General features: G+C 47.8%; 1 protein-coding gene across 1 annotated transcript in view; it reads left to right on the forward strand.

Moving 5' to 3' along the window:
- dpp6a (dipeptidyl-peptidase 6a) overlaps nt 1-23,397 on the forward strand; it is a 690,808-nt gene that overhangs the window by 489,572 nt on the left and 177,839 nt on the right. Inside the window, exons 8-11 of the mRNA XM_085987517.1 lie at nt 3,459-3,613; nt 4,864-4,961; nt 13,451-13,574; nt 14,962-15,000. Of these exons, the coding sequence (XP_085843643.1) occupies nt 3,459-3,613; nt 4,864-4,961; nt 13,451-13,574; nt 14,962-15,000 (416 nt within the window). The remainder of the gene's footprint in view (nt 1-3,458; nt 3,614-4,863; nt 4,962-13,450; nt 13,575-14,961; nt 15,001-23,397) is intronic.

The raw sequence follows: 23,397 nt of genomic DNA on the forward strand, positions 1-23,397 counted from the left end.
ACACTCCTGGGTGATGAGGGGTGCTCTGATGATCACATGTGTGCAGGCAATGATGCCCTGCACCCATGGGAAGCCAGCCAGAGTGGCAAAGCTGAGCGCCCGCTCATTGACGCTGGCTTCATCAGTGGCAAAATGGATATAATTTGCGGACTTGTGATGCATCTGTGGGTGGCCGACTACGAGATGCCACAAATGTCTGCTGCAGATCCCTGGAAGTAGCCTGAGGTGAAGAAGTTGAGGGCACTGGTGACTTTGACAGCCGCTGGTAAGGGATGTCTGGGCTGCAGGTCTTGCTCCAACAATCTGCAAATGTCGGCGGTGACGACCTGGCGCAATAGCCTGAGCCTCCTTTGGTGCTGCTGCTCCGTCATGTTGAGGAAGCTCATCCTCTGCCTGCAAACCCTGTGCTGGGGGTAAAGACTTCAGCGCGGTGCAGCCCTCTGCCCTGTGCAGCATCAGGTGGTTCAGGAGAGGGTTGCCGTCTTGTTGCTGCTGCTGCTGGTGTGGCTGGTTCTGCTGCTGCTGCGGCTGATCGTCATCAGATTCTGAGGACCAAGGTGAGAGAGCATAAATCGTGCCCATTCTGATGTTAGATATGGTAGCTGAAGTTGAGATGACCGGAGCAATCTATCAAGGGTGAGATATGTTGTTCCAAGGAGGTGACAGTGGCTTGAGAGTTTACTCCAAACACTTCCAAACTGCATAAAGCTGAAAAGTCTCTTCCAAATACTGAAGGCTCCAGCTTCTAAGATTGGAAAGTGAACAGCTGTGAAATGATAGCTTTTATACCACTTTTGCAGCTGTCACCTATTCAGAGCAATGGAGAGTTGTTGAAAACCCGACATACTTACCTGGTGTGATCCCCGAGTGATGTGAACCTCGTGAAAAAGATGGAAAAATGGTTACTAGCTGGTAAAATGCTGCTTAAATACCTTTACACATTCTCTGAGGTATTTCAATTGGCTGACCTGCCACTTAGTGCCGGGTCTACAAAGCGCAGGCAGAGCCGGCACTTGGGAAACTCACAAGGAGGCGGGTTCAGAGCGGGATACCGCCCCGCTGTCAATCTTTCAGACTTTGACAGTGGACCCGCCTCCAAACCCGCCCTCTGAGCGCCGGCAAAATCCAGCCCATAGTGTGGACTAGAATCACACGTAGGGCTGACCATGTGCTGGTGTTCTGCCCTGAAAGGTATTAATGAATCAGTTGGAGTTTTACACCAATGGTCACTTTTATGGTCATTTTTTTTGGTACCGCATTTATTGAATTCAGTTCCACAGTTTTCAACAGTGGAATTATCACTCATGATCTCTGGGATTTTAATCTAACACCATAACCACTACACTATCATACTTGGATATCAGTCATAAATGTGTTAATATATTCGTACAGTATTCCTTTATTCACTAATTTCACAAAGGCTGAAACAGGTTAACGTGTTTGAAGAACTTGAATTAGAACATTGTCGTGTTTTAGGATTTTTTGACCATTTTTCCACAGAAAGGATTTGGAAATGTGTTGCTTTGAATGTTTATTTTTTTTAAAGCAAAATGTATTCTCACAAGTTTTCAAAATGAAAGATACCTAAACAAAAGATGGTAAATATACTAAATTGAAATGGTTTTTGCCAGAGACTAAACAGTAAACAATTGGTTAGCTTATCTGGGCAATCGAAAAACACCAAATAGCCATTGTTTTGGAGTCTGTTGTTCCCTGTCTGTCTGTCAAGAAGATGATAAAAAAGAAAGGGACACCGGCAGAGAGACTTTTTGAAAGAGGAAACCCGGCAAGGGCAGTCAGACTTTTAAACAGAGAGCTGCCAAAGCTTTAGACAGGCTCAGGAAGACCGAAATATTGGAGGAACAGTTAAAAGACTGATTTTGTCAAGTAGGATGACCCACTGATGTGGGGAAGTGCAGTATGTTCATGACTTTGTGTTACTACACGAAGATAAGTTGTACGTATTGATCTACGTGAAGCCAATTACAACTGTTGCTCTGTAGGTTCAGTTGCCATGAAATAAAGCAGCTTAACGAGTCGTAACAACGTTTACCTCAACAAAGCTCACCTTTCAAAAGTATGAAAAAAGAGATAAATACCCAGCTCAAGCCACAAGAAGGTGCTATTGGGCCAGAAATTCGGGTCGGAGGCTTCCCGCGGGTGCAAGCCCCCGACCTGCACTTACCTAGCGCGCCTGCCGTTGTGCTGTGGGCCCGCGTGGGATTCCAATCCTGGGCCTCCTCCAGCTGCCGGCGCGCAGTGCTTGCGTATCCCAGGGGAGCAGTTAGTTCGAAGCGTCCCCTGGGATCATGTGAGCCATGGAGAGCCAATCGTAGCAGGGAATCTCTATTCATAGATTTGACAGGAAGATCTGTCAAATCTATGAATAGAGATCGGCCCCAAAACCTAACTAAAACTTCAAATAAAATTGTTTTTATCACATTTTTAAAATAACTATAAATTACATAAAATAACTATTTTAAACAATAATTAAAATTTTTGAAAAAATTAATTACAGCTTTTAACGGGGCTAAAAATAAACTTACCTTTCTTTGAAGTATTTAAAAATAATAAAACTGTGGAAAAAATATTTTAATTTTACTTAATTCACCACTTACCTTGTTAAAAGCAGGCCTTGCGACTGCTTTTTAAATGCGCAGTTGTTAGAGACTTACCCTCCCAGAGAAACCTGTAAAAAAAACGGAAGTTCCAGGCGTACGCGCTGCCTCTCTGGCGCACGCATTCGACCGGTGAACCCCTTCCTTTAAGGGAACGGAAGTTCCGGTTTCTAGCACATGCGCAGTGCATGCACGAAACCGGCACTTTCGTTGGCCCAGCGCGTAGTCACCTGTGGGGACCCAAATTTCTGGCCCAATGTAATGCCTCCCAAGTCAGGCTATATATACAAGCACGATAGCAACCCGAAACGTCAACTCAAATTTCTCTCCACGGATGTTGCCTGACTTGCTGAGTTTTTCCAGCATTTTCTGTTATATATACAAGCATATATACAACAGCGTGAGTCAACTCCCACAAAAGATACTCAAAACGCTTACCGGTGACAGAGCGGTGATGGACACCGCTGAGCCCAAGAAGATATCAACGATGAACCCGAATTTGTCAGAAGCACATTCTTGACTAACATTGAGCAGTTCAATTTCAACCCCAAAGGTACAATGAGTGTCTGAGACACTGCACCACCCAATCCACTTGCTGTAGTGAAAGAGAAATCAGAAAGAGCTGATCTTCAGTCAGATAGGCACTAACTCAGTTGGCTGCAAAGCACTTTGCAATGTGCTGAAGTCATGAAAGGCGTTATATAAATGCAAATTCTTTCTTTCTTTAAAGCAGCCTGTCAGTGCATCACGAATCTCACAGCTGTTTTTGAGACAGGAAATGTGGTAGAACATTATGTGGACATCTCTCTTAAAATGCTGCCGCTCTGCTTATCTTCACAGAGGAACTTCTGAAAACCAATATTGCTCACTGGTGGTCCCCAGATGGAGCCAGGCTGGCGTATGCGACAATTAATGATTCAAAGGTCCCTCCTATGGAAATCCCGATGTACCTTACCTCCCTGTACCCGACTGGGAAAGTGTACCATTATCCAAAGGTAACTATTAAAGGGGAAAACTCCTTACAAATAATGATGGGGCGGGGTGGGGCTTTCATGTTTGTTCCAAGTAAAATATCTGGATCAAAAAGGAACTGAACAATACACGTCAAATTGTAATGGCAGTTACTTCAGAAACATAGAAACATAGAAGATAGGAGCAGGAGTAGGCCATTCGACCCCTCAAGCCTGCTCCGCCATTTAATGAGATCATGGCTGATCATCCAAATTCAGTATCCTGTCCCTGCTTTCTCCCCATATCCCTTGATCCCTTTAGCCTTAAGAAATATATCTAACTCCTTCTTGAATATATTTAATGAATTGGCCTCAACTGCCTTCTGTGGTAGAGAATTCCACAGGTTCACCACTCTCTGGGTGAAGAAATTCCTCCTCATCTCTGTCCTAAATGGCTTACACCTTATCTTTAGACTGTGACCCCTGGTTCTGGACACCCCCGCCATTGGGAACATCCTTCCTGCATCTAGTCTGTCTAGTCCTGTTAGAATTTTATACGTTTCAATGAGATCCCCTCTCATTCTTCTAAACTCCAGCGATTATAAGCCCAATCGACCCAATCTCTCCTCATACGTCATTCCTGCCATCCCAGGTATCAGTCTGGTGAATCGTCGCTGCGCTCCCTCCATGGCAAGAACATCCTTCCTCAGATAAGGCGACCAAAACTGCACACAATACTCAAGGTGTGGTCTCACCAAGGCCCTGTACAACTGCAGCAAGACATCCTTGCTCCTGTACTCGAATCCTCTCGCTATGAAGGCCAACATACCATTTGCCTTCTTAACCGCCTGCTGCACCTGCGTGCTTACCTTCAGCGACTGGTGCACAAGGACACCCAGGTCTCGTTGCACTTCCCCTTTTCCCAATCTATTGCCATTCAGATAATAATCTGCCTTCCTGTTTTTGCCACCAAAGTGGATAACCTCGCATTTATCCACATTATACTGCATCTGCCATCCATCTGCCCAATCACCCAACCTGTCCAAATCATACTGGAGTTTCTCTGCATCCTCCTCACAGCACACACACCCACCCAGCTTTGTGTTGTTTTATCTGGACTTGTGTCTCTTTTCGCTGTTATGAATTTTCAAAAACTTACTTTCAAATTATCGCATCTAATTGAGGACAACGATTCTGTAGGCTTTTTTTTTAAGACACAGCGCACATTGTTGAAATGATCAAACCTTATCGTCGCTGTTCTAATGTTATATCCATTTTTTACCTTTTAACTGTAGGCTGGCCAAGAGAATCCAACCATCTCACTGTACGTGGTGAATTTAAATGGGCCGGCTCATACTCGCGAGATGACCCCTCCAGAGGACACGAGAATGAAGTAAAACCTCCGACCTTTTTTCTTTCCTTCTGCCTAATCATTTCAGCATGTATGCGTTTTCTTCGATAGTATTTGAAAGAGAACTTTTAAGAATTTTAAATTCTGACACTGGTATCTTGATGTATGAGAGAGGGGAGACTAGCACTGGATTCAGGTCGACCGGCTAGAACACCCTTGATGTAGGGCCAGGTTTAGGAAGACAGACACTTGTGCATTAGCTATAGCCAACCTGACAGAGCTGGAGAGTCTAGGGCCCAGGGGCCAGGAAGGCGGGGGTGGGGGGGAAGGATCTCCTCACCATGGGGGGGGGCGGGGGGAAGAGGAAGGATCTCCTCACCATGGGGGGGGGGGGGAAGAGGAAGGATCTCCTCACCATGGGCGGGGGGGGGGGAAGGATCTCCTCACCATGGGGTGGGGGGAAGAGGAAGGATCTCCTCACCATGGGGTGGGGGGAAGCATCACCTCACCATGGGGGGGGGAAGAGGAAGGATCTCCTCACCATGGGGTGGGGGGAAGCATCACCTCACCATGGGGGGGGGAAGAGGAAGGATCTCCTCACCATGGGGGGGGATGGGGGAAGAGGAAGGATCTCCTCACTATGGGCGGGGGGGGAGGAAGAGGAAGGAGCTCCTCACCATGGCGGGGGGGGGGGGGAAGAGGAAGGATCTCCTCACCATGGGCGGGGGGGGAAGGATCTCCTCACCATGGCGGGGGGGAGAGGAAGGATCTCCTCACCATGGGGGGGGGAAGAGGAAGGATCTCCTCACCATGGGGGGGGGAAGAGGAAGGATCTCCTCACCATGGGGGTGGGGGGGGAAGAGGAAGGATCTCCTCACCATGGGGGTGGGGGGGGAAGAGGAAGGATCTCCTCACCATGGCGGGGGTGGGGGGGGGAAGAGGAAGGATCTCCTCACCATGGGGGTGGGGGGGGAAAGAGGAAGGATCTCCTCACCATGGGGGGGGGGAAAGAGGAAGGATCTCCTCACCATGGGGGGGAAAGAGGAAGGATTTCCTCACCATGGGGGTGGGGGGGGTAAAGAGGAAGGATCTCCTCATCATGGGGGGGGGAGGAAGAGGAAGGATCTCCTCACCATGGGCGGGGGGGGGGGAAGGGTCTCCTCACCATGGCGGGGGGTGGTGGGGAAGAGGAAGGATCTCCTCACCGTAGGGGTGGGGGGGAAAGAGGAAGGATCTCCTCACCATGGGGGGGGGGGAGGAAGAGGAAGGATCTCCTCACCATGGGGGGGGGAGGAAGAGGAAGGATCTCCTCACCATGGGGGGGGAAGAGGAAGGATCTCCTCACCATGGCGGGAGGTGGTGGGGAAGAGGAAGGATCTCCTCACCATGGGGGTGGGGGGGGGAAGAGGAAGGATCTCCTCACCAAGGGGGGTGGGGGAAAGAGGAAGGATCTCCTCACCATGGGGATGGGGGGGGGGAAGAGGAAGGATCTCCTCACCATGGTGGGGTGGGGGGGTAATAGGAAGTATCTCCACACCATGGCGAGTGGGGGAAAGAGGAAGGATCTCCTCACCATGGGGCAGGGGGGAAGAGGAAGGATCTCCTCACATGGGGGTGGGGGGGGAAAGAGGAAGGATCTCCTCACCATGGCAGGGGGGACGAGGAAGGATCTCCTCACCATGGTGGGGGTGGGGGGACAGATTGCTTTTGGACAGAACCCAAATCCGCCAGGTTTCCATTCCATTTAAGGTGACCTCAAATGCCGGCCAGGGGAGATGGGTGCGAGCAGGTCTTCTGCCCACGTTCCTCACATCCTTGTGGTGAAGGTCTTATTGTAGTTTCTAGTAGTGGTTTGTTACAACTGAGTGGCTTGCTAGGCCATTTCAGAGGGCAGTTAAGAGTCAACCACATGGCTGTGGGTCTGGAGTCAGGTAAGGACGGCAGATTTCCTTCCCTAAAGGACATTAGTGAATCAGATGGGTTTTTACGACATTCCAGTAGTTTCATGGTCACCATTACTTGCTTTTTATTCAAGATTTTATTTAATTAAGTGAAGTTAAATTCCGCAGCTGCTGTGGTGGGATTTGAACTCACGCCTCCGGATCATTAGTCTAGGCCTCTGGATTACTAGTCCAGTAACATAAGCACAATGCTACTGTACCCCGTTATAACAACAAAACTAGAACAACTTGCAGTTATATAGCCCCTTTAACATAGGAAAACATCCCAAGGTGCTTCACAGAAGCATCATCAGCCAAAAATTGACACCAAGCCAAAGAAGGAGACATTAGGACAGGTCAAAGAGGTAGGTTTTAAAAACTGTCTTAAAGGAGGAGAGAGAGAGAGAGATAGAAAGGTTTAAGGAGGGAATTCCAGAGTTTAGGATCTAGACAGCTGAAGTCGGAATGCACAGGAGGCCAGAATTGGAAGAACGTGAGTTTTCAGAGGGTTGTCGCCAGGAGGAGGTTACGGAGATAGGGAGGGGGGAGGCCATGGAGGGAATTGAGCATTGTGCCAGCATAAGCACTAGGAGCCATGCAGAATCCGTTCTTAATGATGTGGAAATACTTCATCTTTTAATGGTTGTGGTTCTGTATTAACAAAATGAAGTTAATCAGTGAGGACGATTCACTGCATTTCAGGAACAATAAACTGGAATTAGACTTTTGCAATATAAGATAGTCTCATCAGCATCCCCAATGTATTGTCTCAGCGTCATTTTATTTTCTTCTTGAACGGGCTTTTGACCTTTTCTTCACCTTCATGAAGGTCAAGATATCTTTTTTCAAAAGGGATTTTAATCCACCCCCTCGCCAAGAAACCCGCTCTAAGCTCTTCTGCTTTTAGTCTTTGCGATTTTTACTGCCTCATTGCATGGCCATGTTTGGATTTGTGAGTGTCTTAGGTTGAAACAAAGGATGTTGCTTTCCTCTTATTTTAACGGCTTCAAAAACAGACGAATTTGTCCCGTGTTCCCTCTTTCCAGCAAAATTGTAAAAAACCTCCCTAAAACTGTGGGGTAGATTTCCTTCCTCACTGCCTGGGCGGTAAGGATCACCCGCCACTATTGAACCCGACTGACTTTCATTCCGTTGAAATTCAATAAAGGGCGGGCGATAGGCCAGGCGATGAAGACGGAAATTCACCCCAATATCTTTACGCTGCAAACGTTATTCAGAGCAAGTCTTCCCCGCAAGACGTCCTCCACGTGCCGCATCTCGACGTTGTGACTGAGGTGAGGGATAGGCCAATAAAGCAACAGATTTTCCTTGCGCCTCACCCCGAGCATTGCCAATCCTCCAGGATTGTCCTGGAGTCTCCAGGAACTGAAGATTAATCTCCAGGACACTGCTGCCAGCAACACCCGGGAGAAAAAAAAATCATAGGGGCATTAAAAAAATGTGGGTTTTTAAAAATTTTCTTTGAACACTTTTCTTTATTAGTTTAAATAATATCAGTCATAACAACAAAGGCTGTTTGACTGACAGTCACAAATTATCCAATTGGGTAATGAAGAGTCTTCCAATTGGCGTGGGTAGGCGGTGCGCCATGACTATGGGCGTGATGGGCGATCAGTGGCGAGAGTGTGGGGGTGGGGCGGTTGGAGGCAGGAGCTCATGTGATGACACCTCCAGGAATAGGTCCAACCAGAGTTGGCGACCTACCCTCGCCCAACCCGCCCCCCCGCCCTTCAAAACATGTTTGAAGCTACAGCTTCTGTGGATTCAATCTGAGTGCTGGAACTGAAGAAGGAATTTTATGTCTCGTGCAAACACAGTGGGGTCGATTTTCATTGACCTGTGGAGTCGGGATTGGAGGCGTGCGGGGGGTTAAAGGCTCGAATTCGGGGGTCCCGACACCATTCCCCCCCCCAAACCCGCCTCCATGTATGTTTCAAAGGAGGCGGGTACCCGCCCCGCACTGCGACCCGCCTACCCGAGGCGGGAAGGGTTTAGTGCCAATTAACTGCCTGTTAACAGGTAGTTAACAGGCAGTTTTTAGCCTAATCCCTATTTTAAAGCTTGAAGTGTGGGATTCCCGACGGCTCCAAACCACGCCAAGTTAGAGGAGTCGGGCCGTCGGGTTGATGGACTTGGAGGGGTCGAGATGTCGGTGTTCAGGTGAGTGATGTGTGCATGAGTGCAAAGGTAAGTGTGTTTGGTGTGTCTAAAGTGTGTAAAGAAGTTTAAATTACCTGTACTTACCTTTACAGCCTTCCTTCCTCTAGTTTTCATAGAAACATAGAAGATAGGAGCAGGAGTAGGCCATTCGGCCCCTCGAACCTGCTCCGCCATTCAATGAGATCATGGCTGATTCGGGAGTCCATCATCTAACCGGCACAGAAAGCAGAATGGCTGCGATCTGTCAAAAGTGACAGCCTGCAACTTTCTGTGTTGGTGAGATTTCTAACTGAGTCTGTGTAGAAGGACTCAGGTTAGAAGTAAGACTGTCAGTGTTTGACAGCTTCAAACAGCTGTGAAACACTGATATTTCATCTGTCAAAACGTCTTGACAGATGAAATTTCAGTCTGTGACGTCACCTGTTGCCGGGTGGCCCTTAATTGGCCTACTGAGCCCGTTGGGCGGGCTCAACAAAGTCAATCAAGTTAAAATCGCGTGGATTGGCCGCATCTCGATGGAGGCGGGACTACAACCTCGAAAGTTGTAGTCCCGCCTCCTTCCCGACTTCTGAATGAAAATCACCCCCAGTATGTCCCTAGGGGCATTTCACAAAAAAAAAGCGTTACATTCATCTGTGAGCTGGAGGACAGGATTACTGCCATATGTATCTCCTCACTCTTATGTTCATTAATAACTAGACGTTCTTATTATGAACACAGCTAGCTTCTAGCTAGTCATTTATTCAGTACACGTTCTCTAGGTACAGTATCTGTAGAGATGCAGCATGTGTGCTCCTGTGTGCAGGCTGCCATCTTGACTGTTGCCTTGTGGGTAGCCTAGTGCCTCATGGGTAATGTAGTCTTAATATATATACAGCTGGGTAGTGTAGTCTTATACATACAGCTATATACAGCTCTACGCAGCTCTATGGCTCCACCTAGTGTCCACTATAGAATGACATGTTATTGATCACTACACTCACTACCTGCCTATAGGGGGCAATTCAGAAGAATTGTGATGGATCTGCTGAAAATACTGTCTCATGGTCTGATGCCCCTTGCAGAGGCATCAATGGGAACTGATCCAAGACACGCAGACCTAGGATGGAAGGCAGGAGAGATTAAGAGACAAAAGGGATCAGGTGACACGCAGACCTAGGCCGAGGAGTCGTGCCTCGCTGAGGAGGGTCCAATGCTTTATTGTTACAAGGATAACCAGTAGAAAAGTTATTTACAATTAAGAACAGTAAAGGAAGAGAAAAGGCCATTTGACCTATAATTGAAGGTGCACCTTCAATTGAAAAAAAGACTTGCATTTATACAATGCTTTTCATGTTCTCAACATGTCCCAAATTGCTTTGCATCCAAAGCAATACTTTGAAGTGTAGTCACTTTTGTATGGTAGGCAAAACACAGCAGCTCATTTTCACACAGCAAGATCCCACAAACAGCATAGATAAATGGCCACAACAAAAGCAAAATACTGCGGATGCTGGAAATCTGAAATAAAAACAGAAAATGCTGGAAATACTCAGCAGGTCAGGCAGCATCTGTGGAGAGAGAAACAGAGTTAACGTGTCAGGTCGATGACCTTTCGTCAGAACTGGAAAAAGCTGGAGATGGAACAGGTTTTTAAGCAAGTGTAGGGGGCAGGGAAAGGGGGGAGGGGAGGAAAGAACAAAAGGGAAGGTCTGTGATAGGATGGAAGGCAGGAGAGATTAAGAGACAAAAGGGATGATGGTGCAAGGCAAAAGGAGATGGTAATGGGACAAGTTAAGAAACAAAAGATGACTCTAGGATAATCCCCCCCCCCATCCCAGGAATCTAGTGAACATTCGTTGCACTCCCTCTAAGGCAAGTATAGGTAAGGTGATCAAAACTGTACACTGTAGGATTCTGCTTCTTCAACTGAGAAGCTTAAGGGTTGACCTGTAGGAAAGACACAACAACAGGTAGTCTTAGTTCAACTATTTTACTTGATTAGTCAACAGTAAGCAAGCAATACATACACTTTCTTGGTACAAGTCCAAACGATTGATTAGTTCGGTTGAGCTCTTGTAGATCTTTGTGCGGGGAATCAAGCCACCCAGATGCAGTACAGCTGCTCACAGTCCTTTATATCCCCTGGGCCAGTCATGTGACCGGACTGATATCTATCTGTCCTTTATGTGATGTTGTTCCTGGTCGGCCACTTGGCAATTAGGGTTTTGACCAAGACTCAACATGATGTTCCACTCTTGAATCAAGGTTTCAAATACAATCATATCTTCTTTCAACACATACCCACAGGATTCAGTGTTAGCAAACTCAATCAAGAGCAGTGACTAAATGTAAGAGACATAATCAAGGACACTTTGGAGTTCCATAGCTTTCTTATCGAAGAGCCTATAAATTGAATAGGCCTTTGTGGTTCCTAGGCACTTATCTCAAAGAGGAGCATAAGATCTAATCAACAGCTAAAGCCTCCAAGGACAAGCTTTTCTCATTGTTAGCTGCAACAGTTTCCACTGCCTACTGGGTAGTTTTTTGGTCAAGTAAACCATATATTTAAATGGAGTCCACATCCTTATTACAAATACATGATTGTATACGGTTTCTTCACTCTCTGCACCTCCAGAAAATGGTACAAGTTATACATACACTCCTTCAGTCCACCCTTAAGTGGATATGCTAAGTCATTACACATGAACACTTGGAATGCAATATGTGACAGGCAAACTTTATATAATATTAGTCTTGGTGTTTTGTACATTGCAGTAGTATTGAACATTTGCACTCCACGCCAAAGCCCTTGGTCTTACAGCGCACGAGTTATACATACACTCCTTCAACACAGTACTCTATGTGTGGTCTCACCAAAGCTCCATATAATTACAGAACGAATTCTAGGACGCATAAACACTGGCCTGGACTTGTTGGGCCGACTGACCTGTTTCTGTGCTGTAAAATTCTATGTATGTGATTTGTTTACAGCAAGGTCTCAGAAGCAGCAAATGAGATGAATAGTCATTTAATCTGTTTTGTTTCCCATTGCCGTTGATTGATGATAAATATTGAGCAGGACACTGAGAGAACTCCCTGCTCCTCTTCAAATAGTACCATGGGATCTTTAAACATCACCTGAAACGGGCAACCGTGGCCTCGATTAATGCCTCATCTGAAAGACAGCACCTCCAACAACGCAACACTTCCTAAATTGCTTTTCCTTTCGCCTGGGCTGTGTCAGGCCAGATTAAACGCTTGGGGCTGGATTTTCGTTCAGCAGTCGGGAAGGAGGCGGGACTACAACTTTCGGGTTTTAGTCCCGCCTCCATCGACGTCCGGCCAATCGACGCGATTTTCCCTTGATTGACCTTGTTGAGCCCGCCCAGCGGGCTCAGCAGGCCAATTAAGGGCCACCCGGCAACAGGTGACGTCACAGACTGAAATTTCATCTGTCAAGAGTTCTTGACAGATGAAATATAAGTGTTTCACAGCTGTTTGAAGCTGTCAAACACTGACAGTCTGACTTCTAACCTGAGTCCTTCTACGCAGACTCAGTTAGAACTCTCACCGGCACTGAAAGCTGAAGCCTGTCACTTTTGACATATCACAGCCATTCAGCTTTCAGTTCCGGCTGAGTGATGGACTCCCGACGCCTAGGTAATTTAAACTTCTTTACACACTTTAGACACACCAAACACACTTACCTTTGCACTCATGCACCCATCACTCACCTGAACACCGACATCGCGACCCCTCCAAGTCCTTCAACCCGACGGCCCACTTGCTCTAACCTGGCGTGGTTTGGAGCCATCGGGAATCCCACACGACACCCCTCAAAATAGGGATTAGGCTAAAAGCTGCCTGTTAACTACCTGTTAACAGGCAGTTAATTGGCACTAATCCCTTCCCGCCTCGGGTCGGCGGGTCCCAGTGCGGGGCGGGTACCCGCCTCCCTTGAAACTTACGTGGAGGCGGGTTTTGGGCGGGATGGTGTCGGGACCCCCGAATTCGGGATTTTTGCCCCCCGCACGCCTGAAAGCCCGCCTCACGGCACACTGAAAATCTGACCCTTGATGTGGGCCTCGAACCCTACGACCTTTCTGGGAGTGCTAAATAGGTCAATTTAGTCGGACACAAACATTACAACGCAATAAGTAAACAGTCAGCTTCGCTTAAAGCAGCAAAGTTACTGCGTTATCAGTGCATTCAAAGCATGGTCCAAGGCAATCTGATAATATAATATCATTGAATGGGACCAGTATGAGAATGTTGTTTCAGCGACAGTAAGAATTCAGGCAGCTGAGGGGTGAAGGCTGTTTGATGTAAAGGTGGTCTTTGGAGATAGGCGGGACAAGTGATATAATAGAGCGCAGGTTCTTCATCAGTGTCTTGACTGCAAAAATGGTTTTTCTTTTATCTTTTCAGGGAATATTATGTTACCATGGTGACGTGGGCAAGCAGCACCAAACTGGCAGTGAACTGGCTGAACAGAGCCCAGAACATTTCCATCCTGACTTTATGTGAGGCCACGACGGGCATTTGCACAAAGGTACTGGCACATCCAGTGAGCAATAACTGAGCCCTTAAATCAGGCAAGAAAATAATGACATCACCGATTCTCTGTACAACGTTGGTAAGGCTTCTCTGCTAAGGAGCTGCAAATTGGAACACAAGGCCGCAGCTGCCCTTCTGGTCTGCATGGCTCAGACACACACCTACACAGAACAGGAAAGATCCCAGGTTCAATCCCTGGTTTGTGCTGAGTTAGCCGGTTTCAGGCTGGGTCATGATAGTGGCACTATGATTGGACTCAGCACCCCCTGGGCTAAGGAGGGGTAGGAAATCCCACTCCAGTTACTGTCCACTAGCTCCCGCTGGAAAGTCCCTATGTGTTGATAATGAGCACAGGATCGAGCTTGGTGAGGATTCACACCATGGTGGAATAGAGTACTCACGGGGAGGGAGGGGGGGGCGCGATTTTAAACCCTATTCGTTCAGCAGAAACCAGGCGGATGGGCAGTTAAAAATCGCCCCGGCACTTACCTGTCCGAAAGCTGCCATGATCGCAACATCTGCCATTTTAGCCTGCTCTCCTGAGCAGGCAGCAAGGATACCCGCACGGAGCCAACAGGGTCCTTCTTTACATATCCATGTCGGGGCCCGATGACATCATTGAGACCCGGCTGTAATTTTAACCTGGGCTTGAGCTGGAAATCCACCTGGAGTTAAAATCGGGGCACTGTATGGGAGGCTTACACGTTAGAAGTGACCGCCTGGAAACTGGTTGTCATGGATAATTTTAGTTCGAGCTGTGAGGGGGGAGTGGAAACCAACTCGAGGCCTGGTGTTTTCCCATGGGCTGGGAAGGTTTGGGGGGGTGGGGAGGGAATCAGCACGCGGGTCATTCCAGAATATTCTTCCTGTGGTTATTTGTTAAACGGTTAAAAAGAAAGGAAGAAAGACTTGCATTTACATAGCGCCTTTCACAAACTCAGGAAGACCCACAGCGCTTTACAGCCAATTAAGTACTTTTCAGGTGCAGTCACTGTTGTATTGTGGGAAACGTGGCAGCCAAATTGCGCTCAGCAATTTACCATAAACAGCAATGTGATGAGGACCAGGTAATCTGTTTTTAGTGATGTTGATTGAGGGATAATTATTGGCCAGCACACCGGGGATAACTCCCCTGCTCTTCTTCGAAATAGTGCCGCGGGATCTTTTCCGTCTACCTGAGAGAGCAGGCGGAGCCTCGGTTTAGCGTCTCGTCCGAAAGGCGGCACGTCCGACAGTGCAGCACTCCCTCAGCACTGCACTGGAGCGCCAGCCTAGATTTTTATGCTCAAGTCTGTGGAGTGGGGCTGATTAAATGGCATTGAACTGCCCCTATGTGCTGTACTGACATGGACACCTTACCTCACTGTTATTTACTGTTACAGAAACATGAAGATGAGAGTGAAAGCTGGCTGTCCAGGCAGGTAAGAAATAAAACAACAGAATGGTCTGTTTCCCTCTCTCTACTTTTTTTTATTTTGCCCGCTTGCAGAATTATCTGTCGGAAGTCGCAATTTATTGAACAGAGGCGCCTCGTTAAAACGGAGCTCATTCCATTAAATAACAGGCAATTGCGCCCCCGATGGCTTAGTGGGTAAGTGCACCACCTGGTGTGGTCCAGAGCCACTGACATCAGTAAGCTTCCAGGTTCAGGCTTCTCCTCCCGTTCTGTGCTGTCCGTTAGTCTCACTCTGAGCAGCTCCCGCCCCCCCCCCACCCCGCACCCTTTGGATGGAGAAGAAGAAAAAGTCAGTCAGGATTGTTACTCCTGGTGCTGTTCAATGGCCCCCGCTGAAGGTGCATGTGTGCCAGTGTTTGGGTGAGGCAGGTCTTGGGTCCACTGTAATGTTCTCCTGTCAATACTCACTGGCTATGCCCACCAATGGAAAAAATGGCCAATTGCGGAAAGGGAAAGGAAGGGAACAGGATGAAAGTGAAACGACTGTTAATATATAACAATTGACCGCATCTCTCAAAAATGTCACAAAGCCCTTCATAGACAATTACTTTGAAGTGCAGTGACTTATATAGACAAACACAGCAGCCATTTCAAATTGTAAAATCCCATGAACGGTAGTGAAATGAATGAGTAGTTATTGTGGCGGAAGGAATAGTAAACCTGGACACCAAGAGAACCCTTTAAATAGTATCATGGGCTCTTTATCATCTACCTGACCCATGGGAACGGACATCTTGGAGGTCATTTTAACTACTGGCGATGGTGTTTTAAAGGGTGTTATCGGATCAGCCGCCCGTTATACCCGTGGTGGGAAGGAAAATCGGGCGGGTGGCATAATGGACATGCCATCCGCTATCAGCCGTTTTACACCATCATTAAAGTGACAACCTTCATCGGAAGGGCAGCGCCACCAACAATGCAGCACTCCCTCAGTATGGCGCCGGACTCGCAAGCTCGATTGCACGCCTCAACCTTCTGACGTTGGGGGGTGAGAGTAATATCACTGACGCTACCAAAGGGCAGCTGGCATCCAGGGATCTATAACCCTCCCCCAACCTGAGTCTGCACCGTTCGGAGGGGAAGAGAGGTGATAAAACTGGCAGTGGTTCAGTCTGGAGGTCACGTCAATGACACTGAGCTCACTGTTCGTCACACCCACATCTGGACCTAGCTCAAAAACAAACCCAAAAATCAATAAAGCATCCAGAGTATGAATGGGTTTTCAGATGGTGATTGAGCACTTGGCCTTCTTACTCATGGTTCACTGCACAATCTGAACACTCAATCAGATTATTTACGCGTATTCGCTCCCAATTATCAGTTATTCTGCATTGTAATGAGGCTTTCTGAGCTGAAGGGACAAAGAATGATATTTACAGAAGGGTACCAGATGTTAGAATCAAAGAATCATAGAATCACACAGCACAGAAGGAGGCCATTCAGCCCATCGAGCCTGTGCCGGCTCTTTGAAAGAGCTGTCCAAATAGTTCCACTTCCCTGCTCTTTCCCCATAGCCCTGTCAATTTCTCCCTTCAAGTATTTAACCAATCCCCTTTTGAAAGTTGTTATTGAATCTGCTTCCACCATCCGTTCGGGCAGTGCATTACAGATAAGATGGACCCCTAAGTACCTCAAGTTCAAAAAACATCCATTAAACACTACTCTCTATTTCCTATCCTTTAGCCAACTTCCTATCCATGCTCCCATGTTCCCCTTGCACCTTAAATTTGTTGAAAAATTAATTTGATCAAGAAACCTCATGTATGGCACGTTATTCAATGCCTTTAGAAAATCCATATCCAATATATTTTCCTTCCCTACATTACAACAGTGATTACACTTCAAAAGTACTTCATTGGTTGTGAAGCACTTTGGGACATCTAGAGCACGTTAAAAATGCTATACAATTGCAATTCCACCCATCCTTCCTTCCCTCCCTCCCTCCTTCCTTCCCTCTCTCTTGCCTTCCTTCCTTCCCTGTTATTTTCTGAAAGATCTCTATTACCACATATGACTTGCAGATCCCTACAAGTTGTCTTTAATTACCCATGTCTGTCTAAGTCACAATTAATTTTAAGTTGAATTTTAATAAACTCCACAATCTTACCCACTACTGACGTCAGGCTGACTAGTCTATAGTAGCAGAGGTGTTACATTAACAATCCTCCAGTGTCTATAATTAAAGATTGTGGTCAGAGCCTCTTCTATTTCTTTTCTGACTTTTCTCAGCACTTCATGAGGCATGTCACCGGGACCCTGTGCTTTTGCACTTGGAGTACCGCCAACATTTTTAGTTCTACTTCCTTGTGTATAGCCAGGATCCCTCGAATTATCCGACACCTCAAAGCCAATTCCTGTGGCAAGCCCAACCAAATTCGTCGGCAAGAAATTGCGAATTCCGCAGCGTGTTTCCAACGGAACTACACGCACTTGCGCCTTTAAAGAAAAGTGTCACAGCAGCCATTTCTAGATTTGAAAGAAACAGCGCAAATTTAGAGAACAGCACTTGAAATACAAACTGCCAGCACAAGAAGAGGAGGAGGAGGAGGAGAGACAGAAAGCAGCGGCGGATCGACAGATGAAGGTAGAAATGCAGCTGAATGGGCAACAGAAGTCGGCTAATTCATCACAGAGTGGGGCGTCAAACCTGGAGCCTCCTGGTCTAGACGGCTCAGCCACACATCGGGCAGGATTTTCATTGGGCCGTGGAGGCGGGATTGGAGGCATGCGGGGGGTTAAAATCCCGAAATCGGGGGTCCTGACACCATCCCGCCCCCAACCCAGCTCCATGCCAGTTTCAAAGGAGGCGGGTACCCGCCCTGCACTGGGACCCGCCTCCCCGAGGCGGGAAGGGGATTAGTGCCAGTTAACTGCCTGTTAACAGGTAGTTAACAGGCAGTTTTTAGCCTAATCCCTATTTTTAAGGTTGAAGTGTGGGATTCCCGATGGCTCCAAACCACGGCAAGTTTGCGAGGCGGGCTGTCGGGTTGATGGACTTGGAGGGGTCGAGATGTCGGTGTTCAGGTGAGTGATGTGTGCATGAGTGCAATGGTAAGTGTGTTTGGTGTGTCTAAAGTGTGTAAAGAAGTTTAAATGACCTTTTCATACCTTTACAGCCTTCCTTCCTTTAGGTCTCGGGAGTCCCTCATCTCACCGGCACAGAAAGCAGAATGGCTGCGACATGTCAAAAGTGACAGCCTTCAGCTTACTGTGCAGGAGAGATTTCTAACTGAGTCTGTGGAGAAGGACTCATGTTAGAAGTAAGACTGTCAGGGGGAGAAATTGAGTATAGCCCCGTTTGGGGCACCAGCCTCGCCAGGGTGCTAAAAGTAGCGCCCCGGAAGCATTCGCGGCCGCCCACCGGAAATTGAGTGGTAGCGCCCCAAAGGGAAGCATGGCGCTACTGGAGGCGCCCCGCATCCCTCTTGGGGCGCTGCGACTGAATATCATGGTGCAACGTGCCGCTGCGCCACACACTGCGGCATGTCGCGCTGCGGTATTGCAGGCCTTCCTCCCCTTCTAAAAGGGGAGGGGCCTTGTGCAGCATGATCTGGGGCCCAGCTGGGCTCCCGAGGATCGCGAGTGCAGGCAAAAGAGCCCGGCACCGAGGAGATGTGCCGGGCTCTTGGAATGCAGCCGGCACTCCGCGGGGTGGGGGGGGGGTTCAGGAGGCCAGGGATGGGAGCGCAGTCAGGTGCTGGCAGGTGGCCAACAACCTTTAATTTGCGCCTCCCCGGCCGCAGGTAGGCCCCCTTGAACCGGTCGGACATAGCGTCCAGCGGTAAATCAGGGAGCGCTTCCAAATATCGCGGCCGGGGCGTCAGCGGGGTGCTGCGCACACCGATGACATCATTGGTAGCAGCGCAGCGCTAACGGCTAGCGCCACCACTAGCGTCCCGCGGAATTTAGCGGGAGGCATGGACAGTGCCGCGCCCGGGCGCCAGGTGGCTTTAGACCCACTTTATTACGTCCGTGAATGATTGAGACACGGACAGCAGGAGTTGAACAAAACAAGTCTTTACTGATGGAAGTCAATAGTGAAAGTGAAACAATAGAGGCTCACTAGCGCCTTTTATACAGGGGTGGTCACTGCCGGTACTGCAGTCTGAGACCAGTTATTCTCTTAAAGGTACATACACAACAATTCCTCCCCTTTTAGATAAACTGTACATAACATTCATTTAACAACTAAATGATAACTAATTACAATCACAATTACGGTTGCTAGATACATTGGTTAAGTTTAAGCAATTATAAGTTCAGTCTTTGAGGAGGCTTCCTGATTCTGTCTGGATAATGCCTCTTTGGGATATCAGGTTCTTCTGGCAATGTTGAGTCGGGATCAATGTCGTTGTTTGGTTCATCTGCTTCCAATATTACCGGTTCTGCGGTAGCTGCAATTGGAACGTCGATTTCATTACCAGGTGTATCAGATCGTGGTGTGGAGTTGACGTTTTCCAGTGACTCTAGAATCTGGTCAGCATGGCATCTTACAATGCTCTACCCAACGTCCACGGTATACATGAGAGGTCCTTGCCGTGTACAAATCGTTCCTGGCTGCCATTTCTCAGTGCGGTAGTCCCGGGCCAAAACTGGTTGACCTATCTTAAAACTCCTGGTCGGCCTTTCATTCATATTCTGAAACTGCCTGTTCTCCACATCTCTTCGGACGTTTGGCTTAACCAAATCCAAGCGGCATCGTAGTCTTCGATTGAAGAACATCATGGCTGGAGTTTGGTTGGTAACCGCATGTGTCGCATTCCGGTAGGCAAACAAGAAGTTGTCCACCTTGTGTTGTAGGGGTATATCTTCATTACACATTGCCTTGATAGCCTTCTTGAATGTTTGGACAAACCTCTCGGCCAATCCATTAGTGGCTGGATGATATGGGGCAGATGTGTAATGCTTAACACCATATGTTCTTTAAGAACCTCCGGAACTCTTCAGACACAAACTGTGGTCCATTGTCAGAGCAAATCTGTTCAGGCAGCCCATTCCTGGCGAATATGGTTCGTAAAACTGTGATAGTTTTTTCCGTGGTGGTTGAGGACATTTTTATTACCTCTGGCCACTTTGAATGTGCATCCACCGCAATTAAAAACATCGAGTCCATGAAGGGACCAGCAAAATCAATGTGCACCCTTTGCCATGGAGATGAGGGCCACTCCCATGGATGCAGAGGAGCTTGTGGTGGGGCGTTTTGGACCTTCTGGCATCCTGCACAGCTCTTGGTCATCTCTTCGATTTCTCTATCGATTCCCGGCCACCACACAAACGCTCTGGCTAAGTTCTTCATTTTTACCCCACCCAGATGACCCTCATGAAGCTCATTGAGCACTCTATCCGTCAACTTAGGTGGAATTACTACTCTGGATCCACACATCAAGGTTCCTCTGCACACTGACAGCTGTTCTCTTCTCGGCGAGAATGCTGGCAGCAGTGGTTCGCCATGTGCTGGCCATCCCTTCACCGTTAAATCATAGACCCGTGATAGTGTCGGGTCATTGCGTGTTTCCTTTTCTATGTTTGCATTCATCACAGGGAGACATTCGACTATGGTCGAGTGGAATAACTCCATTGGATCCACTGCAAGGTCTTCTTCTTCCACCATCGGCAATGGTAGGCATGACAATCCATCAGCATTCCCATGCTGTTTAGTTCCTTTGTACTCGATGTCATATTGGTGTGCCCCTAGGAAAAGGGACCACCTCTGCAGCCGTTGTGCTGTCATTATCGGTACGCCCTTCTGAGGGTTGAAAATGGAGACAAGAGGTTAGTAGGGTAAATTTTTGACCGTGCAGGTAGTGATTGAACTTCTTCACCCCCCACACTAGGCTGAGGGCCTCTCTGTAAATCTGGGCGTAGTTACGCTCGGCAGAAGTTAACGAGCGTGACGCAAAAGCTTTCGGCCTCTCTAAACCATCAAGGAATTTATGTGACAGTACCGCCCCAATGCCGTAGGGAGACGCATCACACGCCAGTCTGATCGGCAGTGCTGGGTTGTAGTGAGCCAATACTTCCCTTGAAGTGATTAAGTCCTTACTCTTCTGAAAGACCCGCTTACAATCATCGCTCCATTTCCATGCTACCCCCATTCGTAGCAGGGCGTTCAGTGGGTGCAGAATTGTCGACAAATTCGGCAAAAACTTATGGTAGTAATTCACCAATCCGAGGAATGACCTCAGTTGCGACACATTTTCAGGCGCTGGGGCCTTAACAACCGCTTCAATTTTGTCAGGGGACTTATGTAACCCCTCTTCATCAATCACGTGGCCACAATACGATATCTATTTCTTTAAAAATTCGCACTTGGGGCGGTTGGCTCGCAGCCCATGTTCCCGTAGTCGAGTGAGCACCTGTTCTAGGTTGTTAAGGTGTTCACTGTCATCTTCACCTGTCACAAGGATGTCGTCCAAGTAACACTGAGTCCCCGGAATCCCTTGCAGGACTTGTTCCATCGCTCTTTGCCATATCGCCGGAGCCGATGCTACTCCGAATACCAATCGATGATACTGGTAAAGACCTTTGTGAGTGTTTATCGTGAGATACTTCCTAGAGGACTCTTCAACCTCCATCTGCAAATATGCTTGTGCTAGGTCAATTTTTGTAAAACGCTTCCCTCCAGACAGTGAGGTGAAGATGTCTTCTATCCTTGGAAGAGGATATTGTACTGTGTGAAGGACTGGGTTCACCATCACCTTGAAATCCCGACAGATGCGAATCTTCCTTGGCTCCCCGGACTTATTGCTTAACGTTTTCTTCATGACAGGAACGATGGGTGTCGCCCACTCGCTCCAGTCGACCTTAGACAACACGCCTGCCTTCTCCAGATTCTCCAGCTCTGCCTCGACGGCTGGGCGAATTGCATATGGTACCGGTCTTGCTTTGAAAAACTTGGGAACTGCATTCTCTTCTATTTTTATCGAGGCGGTTACGCCTTTAAGCGTGCCCAGTTCTTGTTGAAATACCTCTTTGGCGTTAGCTAAGATTGTTGACAATCGTCCAGGAGTGACGTCTTCATCTTTTTTACCGTCCACTGTCATTGCATGAATGAAGTGCCAATCTAAGTTTATCTTCCTGATCCATTCCCGTCCCAATAACAGTGGTCCACCATTTGGCAGTATGTAGAGATACAATTTCCGTATTTTCTTGCCGTTGTACTCGACAGGCACCCTTATTTTTCCTCTGGGGTATACTTTTTGCCCCGTATACGTCGTCAAGACGATGGATGTCTCTCTCAAGGGTATGTGTGAAAATAGCCGCTCGTAGTCTCGTCGATTCATGACGGTTAGCGCTGATCCTGTATCCAATTCCATTTTAACTTGGGACCCTGCTATCATGAGGGTGACCCAAATGGTTCGGTGATCCTCTTTTGCGATTACATTGTGAAGTTTGAGACAGCTTAGTCTCCTGTTCCCGGATTCACTATCGCTCATCTGGTCTTCGGAACTACTGTCCGTCATCTTTTGTACTTTCTTGTACGGTTCCTTAGTAGTCTTCTTCCCAGACCTGCAAACTCATGCAATGTGTCCCATCTTCCCGCATTGCCTGCATATTTTGTCTTTGGACCAGCAGTCCTTCTGGTCATGGTTAGTTCTGCCACAGCGATAACATTTTGCAAATCCCCGTGTCATTTCGTGGGTGCCGTATTCCTGTGGCTTTTGTTGAATTTCTGCAGCTCCCCTGGCTGCTGCTTCATACGATACTGCCACGCTGAAAGCCTTATCTAGCGTCAGCTCTTTCTCTGAGAGTAACTTCTTCTGTGTTCCTTCACTCAGGAGTCCACAGACAAATTTGTCCCGTAGGGTATCTGCCAGTCCTGCTCCGAACTGGCAGTGCTTTGATAGCTTGCGTAGTTCCGTAAGGTACTCAGCATTGCTCTCATCTTTATGCTGAGTTCTCCTGTGGAATTTAAATCTTTCTGCTATCAACAGCGGTGCAGGGTTTAGGTGTTCCTGTAGGACAGCAACAATTTCGTTAAAACTCTTCGCCTTCGGTTTGGCTGGAGTAATCAGGTCCCGCAATAGGCCGTACGTTCTAGCGCCCATTAAGTTTAGCAATATCGATGCCTTTTTCTCCTCCGCTATTTCGTTTGCCTCGAAATATACCTCGACTCTTTCCACATACGTGGTCCAGTCCTCTATTGTATTATCAAAAGCAGTGATACAGCCAGTCTTCGGCATCTTGCAAATCTAAAATGGCGCCTCCTGCGCTTTGCCTTCTTCCCCGATTTAACAAAATGGCGCCTCCCGCGCTTTGCCTTCTTCCCCGCTGTTGCTAGCGCTGCTTTCCGCGGTTCCCGTTGCAACCTGCAGCTCCTCGTGGTTTCTTGCGCGTTTAATATTTCTTTTTTTTATTATTT

Source organism: Somniosus microcephalus, chromosome 5, assembly GCF_052327205.1.
Source record: "Somniosus microcephalus isolate GS21.2 chromosome 5, FLI_Smic_1.0, whole genome shotgun sequence".
Taxonomy (NCBI): Eukaryota; Metazoa; Chordata; class Chondrichthyes; order Squaliformes; family Somniosidae; genus Somniosus; species Somniosus microcephalus.